This window comes from Empidonax traillii, unplaced genomic scaffold (assembly GCF_003031625.1).
Source record: "Empidonax traillii isolate 1590-97213 ecotype Southwest subspecies unplaced genomic scaffold, ASM303162v1 scaffold1309:size139322, whole genome shotgun sequence".
Lineage (NCBI taxonomy): Eukaryota > Metazoa > Chordata > Aves > Passeriformes > Tyrannidae > Empidonax > Empidonax traillii.
The window spans coordinates 118,418-139,322 of NW_020956502.1; the positions used below are offsets into that span (position 1 = coordinate 118,418).

The 20,905-nt window shown below is 59.1% G+C and overlaps 1 protein-coding gene across 4 annotated transcripts in view; it reads right to left on the reverse strand.

Annotated features, from left to right (window-relative positions):
• Positions 1-12,907, reverse strand: part of RASGRF1 (Ras protein specific guanine nucleotide releasing factor 1) — a 30,547-nt gene extending 17,640 nt beyond the window's left edge. For all 4 annotated transcript variants that reach the window (XM_027906503.1, XM_027906502.1, XM_027906500.1 and 1 more), the window contains exons 1-4: positions 12,310-12,907; positions 3,326-3,432; positions 2,325-2,472; positions 828-920 (exon numbers count right to left, since the gene is read on the reverse strand). In XM_027906503.1, the coding sequence (XP_027762304.1) occupies positions 828-920; positions 2,325-2,472; positions 3,326-3,432; positions 12,310-12,585 (624 nt within the window). In that variant the 5' untranslated portion in view covers positions 12,586-12,907. The remainder of the gene's footprint in view (positions 1-827; positions 921-2,324; positions 2,473-3,325; positions 3,433-12,309) is intronic.
• Positions 12,908-20,905: the final 7,998 nt, after the last annotated feature.

The window sequence follows — 20,905 nt, forward strand, 5'->3', positions numbered from 1 at the left end:
CAGGCTGGGAATCCAACAATCACTCATTTAAATCCCTGGCACAGGTTGCCCAGAGAAGCTGTGGCTGCCCCATCCCTGGAAGTCTCCAAGGCCAGGTTGGACAGGGCTTGGAGCAACCTGGGCACAGTGTCCCCTTTTCCCTGCTCCCCTTTCCAGGGATGGATGCAGGACTCCCACAAGAAGCAAAGATCCCATTTAATTCCTGACCTCCCAGGCACAGCCACTGTGCCAGGCACTGTCCTGCCAGGTGCTCAGCCCTACCCAGAACCCCCAGCTGCCCAGTGAATTGGGGCACCAACCCCCCCCCCAGAGCCAGCACATGTCTGGGCACCCACACATGCAGAGATGCACCCAGGAAATGTTCTGACCCTTCCTCACGTAACTGGGCACCCACAGCACGTGCCGCTCCGTGCCCAGCACTCCAGGCCCCACGTGCAGCAGGTGCCTCTGCCCCAGGCACGGAGTTCAACCCTCAATCCCTGCATGGGACAGCAGGTGCCTGGGTCAGTCCATCGCTCCCTATGGGAGTGCTGATGGGGTGATGGCTTTGCCTTTGCAAAATAAAAGCTGTGACCGTGACCACGACCACGGGAGGAGGAGATGTCAGAGGTGGTGCAGGAGCCAGCAGGAGAAGAAACGCCTCGTGCATGCAGAGAACACCAGGAGTGCCCCACCAACAGCAGGGCTCCCAGTGGGGCAGAACACATTTTCCTCCTAAAAAACCCTGTTGGCAGAGGGACCTGCTCAGACACCCCCGCCAGCCCCCCCAGAGCACGTCTGCTGTGCCTGCTGGGACCCCCCGAGTGCCAACCCTCACCACCACCCACCTTCTTGATCTTCTTGATGTCGCTGTCATCGTCACTGGGCGCGCTGGTCTGGCTGGCCTGGATGCGCTCGTGGTCCTTGAGCAGGGAGGCGATCTGTGGGCACAGGGGTGAGCACGGCCTGGGGGCCAAGGACACGCCAGGCTGCCAAGGACATGCCAGGCTGCCAAGGACACACCAGGCTGCCGCCCTGCTGGGGGACAGCACGAGCCTCTGCCTCAGAGACAGGCACAGCGACACAGCCTGCTGGTTCTGCCCCAATGGGAATCCCAAACTCACAGAATCACGGAATCACAGAATCCTTTAGGATGGAAAAGCCCCCTGAGATCATCGAGTCCAACCCTTCCCCAGCACTGCCAAGGCCACCACTAACCCACGTCCCTAAGTGCCACATCCACACAGTTTTTAAATCCCTCCAGCGATGGGGACTCGACTGAAGTGGATGAAGCAGATGAAGAAACCTGGCAGAGCTCTCAGGGCACCACTGACTCCTCAGCATCTCCAGCACCCCAAACACACCCCTGGGACCGGGACCTGGAAATGCTGCTGGCTGCCCAACCCAAACTCCACCCCTGTTTGCTGAAAGAGCCTTCACAGCCAGTCAGCAAACATGACTGGGAGAGAAAATGGCAGAAGAGTCTCAAGCATTTGCACCCCAAGATGTGCAGGCGGGGAGCAGCCCCCCCAGCCGTGCTTCCCGCCCTCCTGGGATCAGAGCCATCAGCTCCCAGCATTTTGCTTTCACTCCTTCTCCCTGTACTTTCTCTCCCTCCTCTGCTCGTCGCGTGTCCCGGCCCCCACGGCCAAAACCGCTTGGAAAGTGACAGGAAAAGGCAAGAAAGCAGCACATGTGCCATCCAGAACGTGGGAAACTGGGAAAATGTGATCTGAATTTTGATTTTATAGAAAAGAAGCAAGAAAACAACTTGGAAAGATGATTTTCCTGGGGAGAAAAAGTCCCATTTTGGAGAGAAAGGAGGAACAAAGGTGTTTTGCTGTCTGGACTGTTTGGAAAAAGCAGGAACATGCTGGAAGTGGTGGCCATGGGCTCACAGTCATTGATCCAGCTCCTACACAGCTCCATACGTTTCACTCAATTTCATTATATGGGATCAGATTTTAGAGGAGCTTTTAGAGCTTTTTTCTCTCTGTGTGCTCTCCCAAGGAACTCTGAGTCCCCAAGACCCCCTGCACATTCCCTGCACTGAAGGGTTTGTGGTCACCAAAGCCATTCTCATGGGACAGAAGGGCCCATGGAAGGAGTTTGCTCGTGCCACAGTTTTATTTTGGTTTGTTTGTTGGGTTTTTTTTTTTTAAATGAGTGAGCAAAATTTGCACACTGAAGTAGAAGCTGATGATTTGATCCCCGGTTCAAAGTGTGGGGAAGAACCACTCCAGCCACGACACCCCCTGTGCTGCCCACACAGGGATGTCACCTGCCCACCCACGGGGCACCCCAGGAGCGTCAGCGCATCCCCGGGGCCACGTCGGGTGCTTCACCTCGGCCTTGAGGCGCTCGATCTCGATCTCCCCGTCCTCGATCTGCTGCCGGAGTTGCTTGGCAACGGTCTTCTCTGTCTCCACGATCTGCAGGAGATGGAGGTACTTCTGCATCAGCGCCTCGTGCTCCGTCGCCAGGTTCCTGTAGCTGTGGCAGACACGGCCGTGAGCATCTCGGCCCCGTGGATCCACCGCCACCCGCGGCCCCGGGACGTGACCCCAGCATTGGGGGCTGCAGTTTGGCAAGGGCTCCTCCTTCCCAGTCACCCACGTGCTGCTCTGGCCCCTTCCCTCTGGATCAGGGAACCGCCAAGGGAAGGAACCAGGGGGCACTTCCTGCAGCTGGGAATGCTGCTGCTCAGAAAGGACTGCTTTGGGGAGCACACGAGCTCCCCACGAGGGGCAAACAGGCAGGTCAACACAAAGCTCACTGAAATTGTACGAGACAAAAAAATCCCCAAACACCCATGGCCAAACCTCTGTCACCCAGTGCATCCCGAGAGTTTATGGAGAAGGACACAAGTGCCTCAAGCTCCTACAGAGTCCTGGTTTTGTCGGGGGCTGCAAAGGACGGTATTTCTCCCGTTCCCTGCTCACAGCTCCCACCTGATCCCACACCTCGCTGCCAGCCCAGCACCCTCATTCCCCTTAGAGGCACCTGCACTGTGCTGGCTCCTGACCCCTCTCCATGACAGGAGGGCTGTGCCAGCGCTCCCACAGCACAGACAGGAGCCTGAACAAACCCTCGCCTGGCCAGTTTGCTATGCTGGGTGAATCCCTTCCAGATGGGCTCGGAATCAGGCTGGGACAGGCAGCACCAGTGGCATGGGACTGGGGTTGGGATGGGGGAACAGCTGAACACAGCCCCCTGCTTGCCATGAGGGTCCCCAACACAGGGCTGGGGGACAAAAGTGTTCTGCTGTGCCCACGGGCAGTGCCCAGCTCAGTGGCATCCCGCCCTCAGCCCCCTCATCCCCACCACGCAGGGCACAGGGACATACCTGGCATGAGCTATGGCTGCCACCCACTCGTCGCAGTCCTTGGCATCCTCGGTCCTCAGCTCCAGGGTCTTCTGGTTCTCATGGTTGAAGTTCACGGTGAAGTAGTGCTGGGGGGGCAGGCACAGGGGTTACAGTTACACCACACACAGGGCCAGCAGAAAGTGCTTCCTGACCCACCACAGGCTGGTTCATTAAAATAAACCACATTTGGAAATAGCAGGAGCACAGCCAAGAGGTGCTGCCCCCAGCACAGCCCCCACTGAGGACAGGGCTGGGAAACGCTCCAAGGGCAAATCCCATGGGGCAAAGATCCAGCTTCAGGGAAATCTAAACCCACCAAACCCACCCAAGTGCAGGGGGCTGCAGTCCTGAGCCTGCAGCAACCACCCTGGGGACACTCTCACCTGAGGAACGGGGCAGAGGAGCAAGGATGCTGAGCTGGACCTGCATCCCTGCCTGCATCCATAGGTTAACCCTCAGACTCTATGATCTGAGAGGTCTCTTCCAGCCCTGATGATTCCATGATTCCTGCCTGCATCCATATGTTAGTGGTTGGACTTGAGGGTCTTAGAGGACTTTTCCAACCTTTTTCTTAATGATCCTACGATTCTATAACGCTTGCCTGCATCCCTGCCTGCATCTGTAGGTTGATGGTTGGACTCAGTGTTCTTGGAGGTCTTTTCCAACCTCAACGATTCCTTGACCCCTGCCTGTGTCCCTGCCCCCTCAGACAGCGAGCCCCCTGAGCACACGCCCGATTCCCGCTGGCGCCCAGGGGTGACGCGGAGCAGAGCCGGGTCCCTCGTGCCACGCCCAGCCCGGGGGCTCCGGTGGGGGTGGTGGCCGCGGAGCGGGGCTATTTTTATCCTCCCTTGACATTTGCAGTGTTTGTGCTAATTGTGTGCGGTGCCGCCGCCGGGTCTGTGCTGCTCCTCTGCTTCCCTGCAGTCTCCAAGGAAACGGGTACCACGCTGCAGTGCCGGATACTGCTCGGAATAACTGGGCTAAACCAAACCCACTGGAACGAGCTCATCCTGACATCATCTGCTCCTCTTTGGTTTAATGAAGGACCTGCATTCACAGCTATCTTGGAAAAAAACACCCCAAGCCCGAGGTGCAGCAGCCTGGCATCGCCCCTGCCCCCCGGGACATGGGCAGCCGTCTGCAGCCACAGACCCTCCTGTGCCATGGAAACACTGATGTGTGCCACAGTGCCCTTCCCTTCCCATCCCTCATCAGGGCCATAGGTGTTGGGGACAAGGGCCTCCAGATGGGCACAGGAGGCTCTGGGTGAGCCTGGGACGCTGGGGAGCCAAGGGGAGCCGAGGCACTGCCAGTTGCTGCTCCCAGTCTGTGCCGGCACAGGCAGCACCCCCCAGCACCATGCCCACCCAGGGATCACATCTCAGGATGACAGCCTGAGAAGCACCCTCAGAGCTCACCCAGCCCTCCTGGGTCCTGCAGAGGAAGAGAGGGCAGCTGGCACCCTGTGCTTCCCAGGGGCACAGCAGAGCCCTCCTTCAGAAACCGCTTTCGCCTTTGGGGGGCAACTGGTTGTTGCAGGGACCCACTGAAGATGCAGTTCCTTCCCTTCTGCCCAGGATTCTTTAGGTGCAAGATCTTTTATTGCCGATTCTGTGGACAAGCTTTCTCCTTATGGAGCCATTCCCATGGTAAAACACCATCATCCATCGCCCATCCCAATGTAATACACCATCGTCCATCACCCACTCCTTCCCCAACCCACTGTGCCCTGGCTGCCCAGAGCTCTGTGTCTGCCTGTGGGACACCCCCAGAGCTGCAGCAGCTCCACAGCCCTTTGCTTTTCACCCCTTTTCCTCTCCCTCCCACCCCCAAAGGCTTTTACTGACAATTGAGGGAAAATGAACCAGAATCTGTCGTCTCTGCACAGTGTGATCCCGTGCCTTGCTTTTACACCCATCTCACATCCCTCCACTTGTAAGTGCATCGAGAAGAGCTCACCAGGTTGGCAAGGCTGGAAATGCCCCACTTACACAACAAGGTGTGGGGGAGCCCCTTCTCCACTCCAACACCCCTGGCAGCTCCTGGTGCTGTGGGGAAAAACCACCCCAACACCACAGAGCGCACATTCCCCACACCTGCTTCACCAACACCAACAGCTGGTGCTCAGCCGAGTCCCCAGAGGACCAGGAACACAGGGAGTCCCCAGAACTGGTCTCTGCCTGGCTAGAGGGGATGGGATGGCAAGCCCTGGGCTGCCCTTCCCAGGTGCTGCATGTGGATGATGCAGCATCCACGTGAGCTCCCAAGGTCCCACGGGGATGACACAGCACCTGTTTGTGCTCCCATGGGCGAGTGCCCCACTCAGAGCTGTGCACCCACAAGCAGGACCAAACACCTCACCAGGTTAGAGCAGCCTGACCTTCCCTGGTGCCCCGGGAAAGCATCAGATTCGGGGCTTGTCAGAGGTTAAAATAAGGGGTGCAGAGCCCAGGGCATGGATCAGGACAGGGAGTGGGGACAGGGATGTGGGGAGGGACCCTGCACAGGTGACCACCCTGCCCCCCCCAAAGGTTTGCTCAGATAGTTCCTGGTTCATCCAATTTAAACCCGAAAACTCAGGAAGGTTCTCCCAAAGGCAGTTTCAGTGCTGTTGGCAGCAGAGCTGGATGAGGAGGGGTGAAGGTCTCCCACCCCCACGGGGCTGCAGCCAGGACCCCTCAGTACCCAGCTCTGCTCCACCAGAGACCCAAAGCTGGCTCCCTCCAGCACACGCTCCTCGTGCTGCTCTGGTTCATCCCCACACAGTTACCAGGAAGTGCAGCGCGCTGGGAAGGAGGAAGTTATTTTATATTTGAATAATAAAACTCCCACCACCTTTTATCTACGCCCAAACGACGATCCCTCTCTGCCATCACAGTGACACATCGCACCCCACAGCCCGAGAGCACTTCCTGCTGCACTCACCAGGCAGGGACTGGGGCCAGGACCAGCCCCACGGACAGGACCAGCCCCACGGACAGGACCAGCCCCACAGACAGGACCAGCCCCACAGACAGGACCACAGACAGGACCAGGACCACAGACAGGACCAGCCCCATGGACAGGACCAGCCCCACGGACAGGACTAGCCCCACGGACAGGACCAGCCCCACGGACAGGACCAGCACGGGACCAGCTCCAGGGGCAGAACCAACCCACATACAGGACCAGCACAAGAACAGCCCCTCACAGCACCAGGCAGAGCTCTGGGAGCATCGGGATGAGCCCGTGGGTTCAGCATGGCCCCAGCACAGTGTCCCTGTGCTGCCCAGGGCGGGGCACAAGTTACCTACAGCATCCCTTTGCTTCTCCTCACACCCATTTCTCGCTCATTTCAGACCTCATCAACTCACAGCCCTAGGGCTGAACCCCCCTCACCCCAGCCCTCTCCCTCTGCTCCTGCTAAAATAAGCAGATGTGATTCCTTGAGGAAATCCCTCATTTACAGGGTGTTTTCCAGCCTCCCTGTTCCCGTGGTGCCTTCTGAGCCCCCACTGCGGGAGGCACATCCCTCTGAACCCCGGAGCTGTGGGATGCTCAGCACTGTGGGATGCCCAGATACCCAAACCCCGGGCATTTCCTTCAAGAAGCCCTGGGAGACACAGCAATTCTGCCCAAAATAATGATACAGGAGAATTCCAGGTCACCAAAAGAAATGTTAAAGAACTCCAGGGGCACCCACAGACCCAGGACCCCTCCAGGCTACCCTCCCCCACTGCCTCCGGGCTACCCACAGCCCTGTGACCATCCCCCAGCTCCCCCCGGGCTACCCACAGCCCTGTGACCATCCCCCAGCTCCCCCCCCAGCCCTCCCTGCTGCAATGGGGGCTTATTACCAAGGCCCCTGATATGTGAAAGACTCAGAAATAAACCCAAATAAGCTTTAAAATGATGCATTATTTCCAAAATAGAAAGCCAACCTATTCCCAGAATTCTTTTAAATTTGGAGCAGGGCATTATTCTGCCTGAACAACTTGCCAGACCCCTCAGGATGTTATTCTCAGGAGTTGCTCTCCTTGCATTCCCCACATTGGTGACTACACATGTGATAGTGGGGGGACCACAAGGGAACCCCCCAGCAACACCAAAGCAATGACTGTCACCCTTTACTTGCTTTGTTGTGCCATCACAGGATTCTTTCCACCCCACAGGAATGCTCCTCATCATCCCCCTGGAAGAGAAATGCCCCCCCCCCATCCCTCTGGAAGCGCCTACCCTCCATCCTCCCAGAGCGGGTAGATCCACGTCCGCCTGTTCGTGAAGCTGATGGTTATTCCAGCTGACACAAAGGGCAAAGGGAGGAGAATTTTCCTGCTCTGGATGGATGAGTCTACAAATCCACAGCCAGCTATGGCAGCTCTTAACATCCCTGACCTACATACCATGTGCTTTGGGAAAACAGGACTTCGGAGTCGGGTGCTCCAGCAGCTCATTTCCGTGCTGACAGTAAGAAAAAATATCTCAGAGGCTGCAATTTCCCTCCTTTGCTTTGGGATGGGCTATCAGGATGCTCATAAATGGGTGCCAGAGGCAAGCATCACCTGTGTGGAGCAGGCTCTGGAGTCATGGGCAGAAATATTTGTAGAAAAATTCAAATAAATCAATTTTTCCCTGAATTTAACCAGTGATCTTGCAGGCAGGCATGCAGGAAACACCAGAACCAACAACATGAGTACACACCCCCCCACACACTCAAAAATCCCCACATGGCATTGCTTGCTACAGTAATTAATTAAAAAACCAACATTTTCCCAAAGCTGCCGAACAGTTCAGGCTTAGTTCCACAAATTATGATTTATAGTCCAAAAAAAAATCAGATTGCACAGAATTACATTCAGGTAGAAGAATTCCCCCTGCCCCAGGTGGCTGATGCTCCTTTTTGGGGGTAACCAGATGAACCCCCGTTCAGGGCTGGGCACGGCTGGATCCCGTGGTCCCACTGATGCGCCCCCAGAGAGCTGACTGAGCTCCCCCACTGCAGGAACAGCTCCATCAGCAGGGCCTGGAGCTTGGCTCTGGGACAGCTGGAGATGCTGGGCTGGCAGGGGATACTGCAGATCCCCAAGACTCCCAAATTTCCCTATCTCTACTCCCCCCCAGCACTCCCAGTGTCTCGGGGATGGGGACCATGGGACGGGGTGCCCTCGATGCTCCGTGTGCTGCTGGTGCTGGGAAGAGCCATGGCTCTCCCATGCTCTCCTTGGCTCCACAGGAAAATCAGTAGGACTGGGTTTGGACACACTGCCAAAGGATGGGAGACAAACTTTATCCAGGATGTGCCCGTGGGAATCGTGTCCCCAAGTCTTCTGCCATCCCACGGGAACCACGGCCACACAAACACACCCCATTCACGCTCACCTTGGCTTTGCATTGTGATGCAAAACACTTCCCTGAGTCCTGCCTGCCCCTGGCAGCACAGACATAACCATGGCCCCATCCCTGGAAAGCACAGCTGGAGATGGGGCAGGAAATGGCCATCCTGGGCCATGTGTGCTCAGGAGCAGCCTTGGCCTGGGGGAAGGGAAGCTCAGAGCTCCAGGGGCCATTGCCTGACTCAGCACCACGCTGGCTCTGGCTGAGGGCTCCTGCTTAGGAACAATGAGCAGCACTGGGATATGGGCCTGGAAACCAGCACAGCTGCCCAGGACAGTGGTGTGGAGTCCTCATCCCTGGAAGTCTTCAAAAGTTATGGAGATGTGGCACTTGGGGCCCTGGTTAGTGGAGGCCTTGGCAGTGCTTGGGGAACAGTTGGACTCAATAATCTCAGAGGGCTTTTCCAGCCTTCATGATTCTGTGGCTCTAAATCGAATTCCAGGCTGGATCCACGGAGCAAACCCAGCAGTGATTCCAGCTGCCCAACTGGCACACGATGGAGAGTCCTCCCCCAGTGCCGGGGCCTTCCCGGTCCTCAAGGCTGGGGTCAGATCACCTCTGGACCTCACACCTGCTCAGCTCCTCTCCAGGATCTCCCCTTGGCTGTGCCCCCTGTCTCCTGGGGCACCCCACATTCCGCCCACCCCCTCTGCATGCGCATGGACGTGGAGGGGAGCAGTGGCCACACGAAAGAACGTCCCAGCATCGTCACCCTCGAGAGTCGAGGACAGCAGAGCTGAGGGGTGGCACAGCTGAGACAGCACAGCAGGGTCAAAGGGGGGGTCACCCCCCTGGCTCAGCCCAGCACCACTGGCATCACCGCCCCAAGCAGCCGGATCCCAGACTCCCAACCCCACAGACCCTTCCCTGGCCACAGCCTGGCCTCACCCGGCAATAAAATATCTTCCACATCCAACTGGCTGGAAGGAAAATTCATGTGTGGAAAAATGTAGCAAAAGCAGTAAACTAAGTTTCCAGAGGCAGCAAATCCCTCTTTGCTGTTCCAGTTTTCCACATGTCTTTGCTGCCCTATTCTCGCATGCACCCATGCTAACATTCACCGTGTTCCATGGAAAAAATCCCCCCAAAGCAAATTATGTGCACTTTGAAAGCCCCACCCCTTAAAATTTCTCCTTTGCAGTGAATTTGGAACCTTTCAGGCTCTACTCCAGCAAGGAAGGAATCCAGACCTGGAGCTCCTCTGCTGCAGGGAACACTGTCCTCAGAGCTCCAGCTGGAACTGCCCAGAGAGACACACACCCTCAAAACACAATTAACGGGGATCACGGGCAATGCCAGCGATTTCCTCGGCACCCTCCCTGCATGGGGTGCTGGGCACAGCTGGGTACCAGGTGAGGTGGGAGCCGAGGCCTTCCCTGGCGTGGGGAACGTGGACCTTTCCTGGAGCGCGGCCGGCCCCGCGTACCACCCGCTCCTCCCGCCCGGCCGGGCTGCAGACCTGCACCATCAATATTCACTGCTTATCTCATCCCTGGGCCATTAATTAGCTTGCAGAGCAGCGGGCATCCAGCGCTCCCGCGCTTCCAGTCCCATTTGGCCTACGGAATTACCCAGAATTACGAGCCAGGTGCCAAACCACGGCAAATCTGCGTGGAGCAGCGGCCGGGGAAATATTTGGCATGGCAGGAGCTCCCTGTGACAGCAGCCCCTCATTTAGAGCAAGGATCAACCCTCCAAGTGCATTCTGAACTGGAAAGGGGATGTCATATCCTCCCCACGGTGTTTGCATTGTGGAAAATTCCTCCTGCACAAACACAAGCAGCCAAAGCCCTGATTCCGAGCTTGATTCCAACCTGGTCAGGAAGCTCAGTTGCAACCTGGCTGGCAAACTTGATGGATGCCAAAGCAGCAACCCACAACATCTGTTACTGAAGGGACAGCAGTGACAGCCACAGCAGAGTGACCCCCTTGCAGCCACAGACCCCCCTCACAGCCCCCCAGACGCCACACGTCAGGGCTGCTCCGCTGCACGTGCTGGGCTGCGAGGAAAGGAAACATTCCCGTGCTCCCAGCCAGGAGAGAGGGAATGTGCCAGGGAGCAGTGGTGCCTGGCTCTCGTGCAGGGCTTTCCAAGTGCCAGGAAGAGCCAGAATTAAGGGGCTGATTTCCTCACAGGCTGACCTGTGCCCCAGGGTGCCCGATGGGTGCCCACGGGCCCCCTCCCTCAGTCTGCCAGCAGTGCTCCTACTGCCTCTCCCGAGCCTGCTTAGGCAGGAATTATGCAAGACCTGCAGAGCTGGACCCAAAACCACACGGTGCCTCCTGCACGTGCCCAGCCTGGGCTGGCAGTGCCACGACCCTCTGGCTGCTCCCAGAGAAGGGCTCCCACTGCCACTGTGCCACGGGCACCCATGGGGTGCACAGCCACGCTCCACACACCACGGTCAGGAGGTGAATCCAGCTGGCTCCTGTCTGCTAACGAGACTGGAGGTAGTTCTGGAAGCAATGGATGGGGATTTGCCCCCCAGGCTGGAAGCCAGCCCTTCTACCCACATCTGGCTCCATCCCATCCCATCCCATCCCATCCCATCCCATCCCATCCCATCCCATCCCATCCCTCCTGGCTGCTCCGGCACATTCCAGCTCCAGCAAACAGCCCTGACAAACACGATGGGGGCTGCCAGCACCCACACCACGCTGCTCCAGGACGCTCTGCCCACCTGAGAAAGGCACAGCTGGAGGGGGGAGAAACCCACCTCGGGGCCCGTTGGGGGCTGTACTCTCCATGGCTGGGTCCCCGGCAGCCTTGGAGCCGGGGGAGGGATTTAGATTCTCCCAGGGCCTCGCGAAGGCTTCGGTGTTTCCGTGCTGATCACCCGCAGACATCAGCATTGGCAAAGGGCACTGCAGAGCAGCGCCAGCACGGGGGCATGGGGGGCCTGGGGGACTCCACTCGACTTCTCCCCTTGCCCAGGAAAGGGATAGAGGCACAAACTGCTCATGTGGGGAGCAGGAACAGGGCGAAATCTGCCTAAAAAGAAGGCCCTGCGACCCCCCGCGCTGAGCACCGCACATCCTTCGCCAGCCTATCCACCCCGCGGGGCCGAGGGGGAGCTGTATCTCAGCCCCTTACAAACCACGGGGGGCACATGGGCAGCACGAAACAGTGAAGCCGAGTGGCTGAACCGCGACGTGGTCGGAGTTGCCCAACGGGAGCCCCCGAGGTCCCCCCGCCCCAAACCTCGCCGGGCAGGGGGGTCACGCCGCGGACTCGCGGGGGTCGCGGGGCTCTGTAGCGCCAGGACCGGCCGCCAGAGGGCGCCCTGCGCCGCAGCCCCGCGCTAATTACCGGCAATTAATTAGCCAAGAGCTGGGGGTGGATGGGAAGGGATGTAGGGGTGCTCCCGACAGAGCCCAACACCCCCACAATGAACCCACCCGCTGCCCTGGCACTGCAGCCCCCAGGAGCATCCCCCCTCCCCAGCACTGACCGGCCTCATCCTCACCCCCCGCCCCGGTCACGCCTGGGGCAGGTCCCGGGTGACAGAAGCCCCGGCGATGCGAGGCCTAGACCACCGCGGGGCATCCCCCCCTTCCCCTCCGCTGGGCCCCCCGTATCGTCCCACCTGCTTCTCCAGAGAGTCCTTGGCCGAGAGGGGGGGCTTGGGAGAGGGTGCGCGGTCGCAGACGCAGCCCTCGAGCAGGTAGAGCCCCGAGGGCCGGGAGCTGGAGTCGGTCTCGAAGTAGAAGAGCATGTTCTGGAGCAGCGCGAACCACTTGGTGTGCCATTTCGTGTTATCGGCGCTCCGCTTGCTCAGGTACCCGCGCCGGGCCCCGTCCTTCTTCGCCAGCAGCCCCAGGTGGGCGACGTGCCCGTCATTGAGCCGCATCCCCTTCTGCATCCTGCCGGCACCGCGCTCACATGGCCCCCGCCGCGGGCGGGGCCGCGCCGAGCCGCCCCCGCCGCCCCCGCAGACCCCGCGGTCCCCGCAGACCCCGCGGCCCCCGCAGCATCAGCGGCCCCCGCTGCCCCCGGGGAGCTGCCGGGCGCTCATCCCGCGGCCCGGCCCCGCTGATCCCCCCGGCTGTGCCGGTGAGCGCCGCGTCCCGCACCCGCCGCGCGGAGCCGCGGACGGGCGGGGCGAGTGACGGCGGCGGCACCGGGGACCGTCAGCGCCGAGCGGAGCCGCGCCGAGCCGAGCGGAGCCGCGGCCCTCCTTGCCTGCCTCCTTGCCTGCCTCCTTGCCTGCCTCCTTCCCTGCCTCCCGCGCTGCCGGCGGCTGCGGGGGTGGTCGCGCCGCGTTGCGCTCGCCGGGGCCGCCCCCGGACCGCGGGATGCCGGGGCCGCCGCCAGCTCCGTCAGCACCGCCACCGCTCCGCTCCGCACCGCGAGGGAATCCCGGACCGGCAGAGACCCCCGGGTTCTCGGGATCCGGGGCACGCAGGATCCCCAGACCAAGAGGGACGCCCAGGCACGTGGGACCCCGGGCCGGATGGAATCGTATCCACAACTGGCACCCCGGGCCAAGGAAGACCCCCCAGGCGCAGCCGGAGTCCTGGGCCAAAAGGAACCCCCAGACCAGAGGAGACCCCAGGGCACAGCCAGAGCCCCAGGCTAGAGGGAACCCCAGACTCAGACAGAGCCCTGAGCTAAGAGGGACCCCCAGAACAAGAGGGGCCCCTGGGCACATGGGACCCCCCAGGAACAGCGATAGCCCCAGGCCAGGAGAGATTCCAGACCAGATAGGAGCCCTGGGAATGTGGGGTCCAGGCCAAAAAGGATCCTTTGGCCAGAAAGGACCTTGGGACAAGTGACACCATCGGACAGAGCAGATGGACCAGTTTCTCCATTTATTTCCATTTGTCTCATTCTTGATCCCTCTTCTCCATCCTGGCCTTGTGTGCTCTGCCAAGCAGGGCAAAACTGGGAAAAATGAGCACTGGCTGCACCTGGAGCCTGTGCAGGGAAGGGAATGCCCTGGTGCTCCCTGTATCCCAGGAGCACTGGGGCAGCCGGAGGCCGCGGTGATGGGCACGGGTGACACCTGTGGTGGCTGCGAGGGGGCACGTGAACTCTGCGGCAGAGGAGCCGGCCCTGACCTGAGCCCCAGGTGTGAGGGAGCCCCCACAGACAGAACAACCCTGGTCCTTTGCTTTATTTCTGCTGAAAATGCTGGCAGAGCTCCAAGGAACCCAATGAGGTCATGGGTTGCCATGGGAACGGGAGCAAACGGGCTGGAATTGGGAAGGGTGCTGGCATTGCCAGGCTGGAGCCACTTGGCCTGGGTACTGCTGGGACACGTGCCCATCACCACCTCGAGGGACACAGCCCAAGGCCCGCTGAGTGCCAGGTCAGTGCCAGAGAGGGTAGAGCAGGAACAGGGCCACCCGCTGCCCTGGCCCCCTGTGCCCCCTACCCTCCCACTCCTTTCCCCAGCTGTGCCCACTGTGCCCAGCAGCAGGTGAGTTTCCTACCAGCACAGCCAACTTCCCTCTGTGGCCAGGGCTCTTCTCCCTTTTTCCATTTGCCCAGCCTCATCTGTGACGTCCCACACGCTGTTTCATTGCTGCAGCCTCCACCTGGGGTGAAAGATGGGTCCCAGCATGGAGAAGGTGCCCTCTGTGCCCAGCCTGCCACGTATGAAAGAGTGCAGTGGCACAAGGAGACCCTTTGCAGAAGTCTGCAAAATTCTGGATGAAATAATAGCTGGGAAGCTGGCACTGTCAATAATTCCTGTACTGGATGGAAGCTGCCTGATGCCCTGGGAGCTGCCAAGCCCTCTGGCCAGCCTGGAGATGCAGTGTGCCAGGGGATGTGGTGTACCTGGGGATGTTGTGTGCCCAGGGACATTCCCAGCGTGCCCACTGCCCACAGGGTCCCGCTGTCCGGAGGACAGCAGCACTCATGGCACCAGGGACAGCTTGTGGCGGGGTTGATGCCAGACACGGCAGCTGAACTTTGCTTTCCAATGCTTTGTTCAGCTTGGACTCCCTGTGGAAGATGATGAGGGTGATGGAAATATCACTGACAGCTTTCAAGGCTCAAGCAAACATGGAAAGTTTGATTCCTGGAACAAAGGGAGGTTTGTTTCCTGTGGGTGGCATTGCATCAGTCGATGGGGAGGTGTTTGCAGTGTGACCTTCCTGCTCCAGCAGCAGAAGGAAGCCATTCTCATGCGCCCAAGAGCCAGGAGAGCCAGCCTTGGCGTGCTGGCTATGGGACAGGGAGTTTGTCCAGAGTAAAGATTTCCAGCATTTCCAAGTGCTTTAGTTGCTGTGGTTTCTTTGCTCTTCATTGAAGTGTTTAAGTGGTTCCTGTGGGCATCTGTCCTGCACACAGCCTGAGCAGAGCCACAGGCAGCAGGACCAGGGACTGCACAGCACCTGAGGGCACAGCAGAGCCAGGGGACCAGGACTCTACTTAGGACAGTGAGGGGTTGCAGGGGGCACATCGGCAGGGGGGGCTCCGGGATGGGGACAATCACCAGCAGAGAGCTTTGAACGTGCAGGGACGGGGTGTGGGGGACCAGGGCAGAGCCAGCAGAGACACAGAAAAGGAGTGGGAGGCATGGCACCCATGGGGTGTTAGGGGCTCACAGGGTCTCTGACCCACTGGTGTGGCACAGGACAGGTCTCTCAGTGCTCCCACCCGAGGTGCTCTCCCGCCTTGGGGCTGCAACAAAATCTGGTGGTGCAGCTGGGGCAGAGTGGGGAGCACCCACTAGGGTTGGTGGCTGTATCCTCGCTGTGCCACCAGCCCCACCACCTCCGTGGATGTCCCTTTCCATCCCAAGTCCCACTGGAGGTAAGCACACTTGGTGCCATTTGTGTGCAGTGCTGGAGGGGCACGGGGATGCACAACTGGGGTCTCCTCACCATCACGAGAAGCCCACGAGCTCATCAGGTCAGTGTCCCTTAGCACCAAAGCCACCGGCAGGGGCCAGGAAGGGGCTGGCTGTGCCCAACCCCTGGGGCCATGGGCAGCCACGCTGTGGAAATGGCCTCTTTGTTGACATTTTTTAACTGGAGAGCTCCAGGACTGTGATCACGCGATGTGAAATTGTTTCAGCAGCCCTTTGAACCACTAAGCTGTTCCCTGGGAATCTCAGCGCTGGGGATGACAGCGTGGTAATTTATGCCAGCAGCTCTCACTTGTTCCTGAGCCCCTGGAGAGGGCTCTGGCATCTCTCCTGGCTGGGGTGCCAGCTTCCTCACCTGAGAGGTGGAGGGGAAGAATTGCATCCCCACATTCCATCGAGCCAAAGCTTGCTGGAGTCCTTCACCCCTGGCACGGGTGAGGGGCAGCATGGGGCACAGCAGCATTCCAAGTGTCAGACCTGCCTTCCATGGCACTGGATGATCCCTGCCTGCTTCAAGGCTGGCAGAGCAACCCCAAGCAGCCCTGGCCATGATGAGCAGCTTCTCTTTCTGTGGGGACAGTCACTCTCCTGGGGTCACCAGTGCCGTGGGTCTCCAGAGGGTCTGTGCATCCCAGCTGGCCACAGCTGTCCCTGTGCCACCTTGCTCCCCTGGGACAGTGGCACAGCACCTGCCCAGCCCAGCAACAGCCCCCGGGCACAGAGAACAATCATCTCCATCCCGGGGCAGGGTGAGGCAGAGAGGAGAGCTCCCCGCCGTGCACCCTGAGCTCCTGTGCCACCCTGAGCCCTTGCAACACCCCAAGCGCTGTCCCCAGGGCTGCAGGAGGACACCCAAGGCTCGTGTCTGTCCCACCTTCAGGTTTGCCGTGGCCTGACGGGAATCATTAATATCTGCGTGGAGAGCTCCCAGGGGAGCACACAGGGCTGCCCTGCACACAGCCATGGCTGCGTGGGCTGCTGCTGGCACCCAGCAGGGACAGGGTGGGCACCGGGGTCACCAGGGAGCCAGGGTGGGAGTGGAAGCTCCGCCACTGCGGGCGATGTGTCCAGAGCAGCCCCGTGCTGGGCTGCCCGAGCTGCTGCAGGCACCTCACCGAGCACACCCACGGCAGGGATTTGGCAACCCACGTTATTTTTAGGCATTGCTGTGTTTTACAAGCCCTTGGAATGCATTACAGCCAAGAGGGATGTTCTGTATCTGTGTGGTGCTGCACTCCATAGGCTGGGGTACCTGCTGTTACACACAGGATTTGCCATCTGACGGACAGAACAGCACTGAATCCCCCTGGTCACTGCAGCTGCAAGATTTTAAGCCATTTCCTGTCCCTGCAGGTACAAAGTACCATTAGGCACAACCTTCCCTGCTCCCTGTATCTGACTGTGTCACCTGGCTCCAAGCTGGGCGTGCAAGCCTGTGCAGAAGGTGCTGGTGGCGCGGCTGGATTGCCTTGGACAATCTGTCCTGGGGCTGGATGTGCTGTGTCCGAGCAGGTAATCCCCAGGGATACTGGGATTAGCCCTGAGGAGCAAGGTCAGCACCAGCACTCCTGAGAACAGCCCAGCCAGGTTCTGTCACATGTCCTTGCACACCAAAGTCCATCACTAACTAAAGATTTAATATCCAAATCTCTGGAAGCGACTCGTTCCTTTCTCCCTGTCTCTCTACCAGCTGATTTGGAAGATGATGAAATTGCCCCAGTCACAGATGACACTACCAACATGCCAGGTGATGCAGGAGGCCTTGGGCAGGGCACAGTGCCACTCACTAAACCAGTTCTTGCCCCACTTGCCCCATGGCAAAGGCTCTGCAGACGCTTCCAGCATTAGCCACTTACACAAGCGCTGGGATTATCTGCCCCAAGGGCACGGTGGGGATGCCCACAGCCACAGCAGGGTCATCCTGCACCCCTGCACACTGCACTGCAGCCAGGGCTCCCAGGCTCCTCCACCCCAGGATCCACGCAGGGATGGGCTCAATGCCACCGCAGCTGCCAGCCCTGGCACCCCTGGCACTGTGGGGGGAACAGGACCCACAGGGGTGCAAGGGCTCATACTGTGCTGAGAACAGGAATTTGGGCCTGTTTTGGGAACCCACCAAATTCCCAGTGCAGCTGCACTGGTGTGACTCAACCCCAGCTCCCACAGGCAGGACCCTCGCAGTGGGCACCTTCCAAGGTGCTGCAGCAGGGATGGAGGTGCCCCCTTGAACCAAGCCCTTTCACTGCTCCCATTTCCTGGAATGGAGACAATCCCAGGCACATCTCCATCACTCAGTAGCTTGTTTATTAGATGGGAGGCAGAGACCCTCCCTGCCCTCCAGTTCACCTTCCCAGGATGAAAGTGCTGTCCCCACTGCTCTGTACCCACTGAACCCCCTTCCTAACCCATAGCCCCTGGCACTGACCCTTCTTTCCAGAGGGGAATTGTTGCACACTGTTACAGTGCCTCAGAGAGTTTTTTGGGATTTTTTTGGTTGCTGGACAGAGCTGGTCACTCACAGGGGACCCTTCTCATTCCCCATGTTTTCCACAGAGAGCTTTAGATGGATGCAGCTCCTGACCCTCCCAGTGAGGGCACACAGACTTGTCTGAGGGCACACAGGCCATCCCTCTCAGAGCAAGGAGAGGCCTCAGCTCTTCTCATCCCTGCTGGGTGTTACCTGTGGCTGTATCAGTAAACAGGCATGAACATGGGCAGGGAATGACGAGCCCCAGAGCTGCCCCAGATTCGTGGCTAAAGGGACCAAAATCCTTCCCTGGAGCCCAACAGGGAGAAAGTGCTGAAGTTTGGCAGCCGTGGCTGGGTTCTGCATTACAGGGGGATTTGCTGTAACAGATTCCCATCAGTCACAGGAAAGTGATGGATTTATTTTTAAACAGATTAAGCATCTGCTGCTGACAGAGCACATCTCAGCACCGACCGGGCAGCGAGCAGTGCCCGTGGGGGAAAGGCAGCAGGAAAACCGCGGGAAGGCAGCGCCCAGGCTTGGCTGGCTCGGAGATATGGTTTAAGATCACTTGAAGCCAAATGCCAGTGTCCTGTCAGGGCCCAGTGACACTGGGATTCCCAGCCCCACAGGCTGCCCAGGCTGGCACTGCCACGAGTGCAGCTGCCCGGCACTGAGGGATGTTTTCCTGTTCCATTATGGAAACAAATAAAACAAAATATTTGCTAATTCAGGGAGATTCTTCTGGATAAGGCAAATTAATCAGCCGTGATTCATTCTCCTGCTCTCCCTGGGACAGAGGCAGGTTGGGGATTAGGGAGGCGACTGGAACATTGCGGCCATGTGAATCGGCAATGCTGAAGACTCAGCCTGGGTCCGGCAGAAGCCACAGGCTGCGCTCAGGGCAGCAGAGGATCAGTCACAGGCTCATTCAGGTGTTCTAATGATCCCAGAATTAGTCAGGAAGCACTTAGGAGTTGGTTTGTTTAATTCCCATTCCCAGGCACAGGCCCTCTCCAACGCCTCCCATGCAGCTCGAAGGGAGATGGAGTGTTTTTCCCATGTTACTGCTGGATCCATTGCTCACTAAAAATAAAGCTGACTTTTCTGCAGCGGGTGAAAACCAGTGATAAAAATCCCCATGAATACTTCATCAGGCTGCCTGCTTTCCCATGGATTTTCTGTCACCAGGGGAGCGTTTCCAGCAGCCGCTGGTCCCTGGAAACCAGGACTGGGGGGAACCCAAATCAATCACATCTGAAAGAGGGAATTTTCTACTAAATCCTACTGCTCCCGGTGGCATTATCCATGCAGGAGCTCTGGCAGCAGCTGGAGGGAGGATTTTACCCTAGGACAGAGAGCAAGGGGTCAGGGACCAGGGCTGGGGCTCCCCAGCACATTCCCTTTCCTAGTTGGAGGAGCACATGCAGGAGACACAGGGCAAGGACAAACAGCAAGAGGATGAAAACTCAGCAGGGAAGATCCAGCTCCAAAGGTACAAGGAACTGCTGGAGCTGCAGGGACACTGGAGGCTTTGCAGACCATTGGCCAAGAGGGTTTGGAGAGGTCACCCCATTGCAGGGCTCAGCACCTTCTCCCTTCCCCAGAATGCTGCACTTTGGGCTCCCAGCTCAGGGGAACCACCAGTCCCTGCCCCTCACCAGACCTGTCCCAGTGTTTGCTGGCTCATGGCATCGCTGAGGGCACCTGGCACACAGGGAAGAGATTTCCCCCTAAAATAAGGCCTGAAGACTGACATCCTCATTGCCTCACGTCTGCCTGAGCAGACACTGAATCATCCCACAAGCTGGTATTTAAAATAGCCGAATTCTTCCTTTTAGCAAGAATATTGCTCAGCCCAAAGAGAAGGAGGAGGCTGAAGGGGACCTGCTCACTGCCTCACAGCACACGGGCAGGCACGATGGAGGCACCCAAGGGTTGGCAAGAGTCCCCAGGGGTCTGCAGCGCTGCAGTGACCACACACCCGATGGCTTTGCTGCATGGCTCACATACAACATCACCCCCAGCACACACAGCTGCCCCCTGCCCTCTGTTGTCACCCTCATGGATGCTCCAGCTCACAGGAGTCACCAGTGCAGAGTGCTGGTGCCAGCCCTGTGCCGGTGCCAGCCCTGTGCTGGTGCCAGCCCTGTGCCGGTGTCGTGTCGAGCCCTGTGCCGGTGGTGTGCCGGTGGCAGCCCTGTGCCGGTGGTGTGCTGGTGGCAGCCCTGTGCCGGTGCCAGCCCTGTGCCTGTGGCAGCCCTGTGCCGGTGGCAGCCCTGTGCCGGTGTCATGTCGAGCCCTGTGCCGGTGGTGTGCCGGTGGCAGCCCTGTGCCGGTGGTGTGCCGAGCCCTGTGCCGGTGGTGTGCCGAGCCCTGTGCCAGTGGTGTGCCGAGCCCTGCCGCAGGGACAGGTACAGCTCGTCCTGCCTGACCTAGTTAGCACCAGCAGCAGCGAGATGCGGCTCTGGGAGAGCAGAGCCTGCTCAAATCCAAATCCAACAGCACCAGAGGCGTCCCTCCCTCCCTCCCTCCCTCCCTCCCTGCTTCTCTCCTAGGGACCCACGGGCAGCCCCTGCAGGAGTCCCAGTTCACCTTCCACTGTGCTGCCTGTCTGCGGCAGGAGAATTCCACGGGTCTGTCCTGAGCCCCTTCCTGGTGTCAGGGATCCCTTCCAGGACAGAGGAACATGAAGCCATGCCTGCTTTCCAACAGCAGGCCAGATCCTCCCCCAGTTTTGGGCACAGTCCTCACACACACAGGGCTGCATTAGCTCCTATTGGATGCAGCATCCAGAGAGGCTCCAGGCTTGCTGTTCCCCACTGAGGGAGGTTTCCCAGTGCACCCTGCCATTAGACAGCTTTGTTTCATGGAATCACAGAATGGTTTGCAACC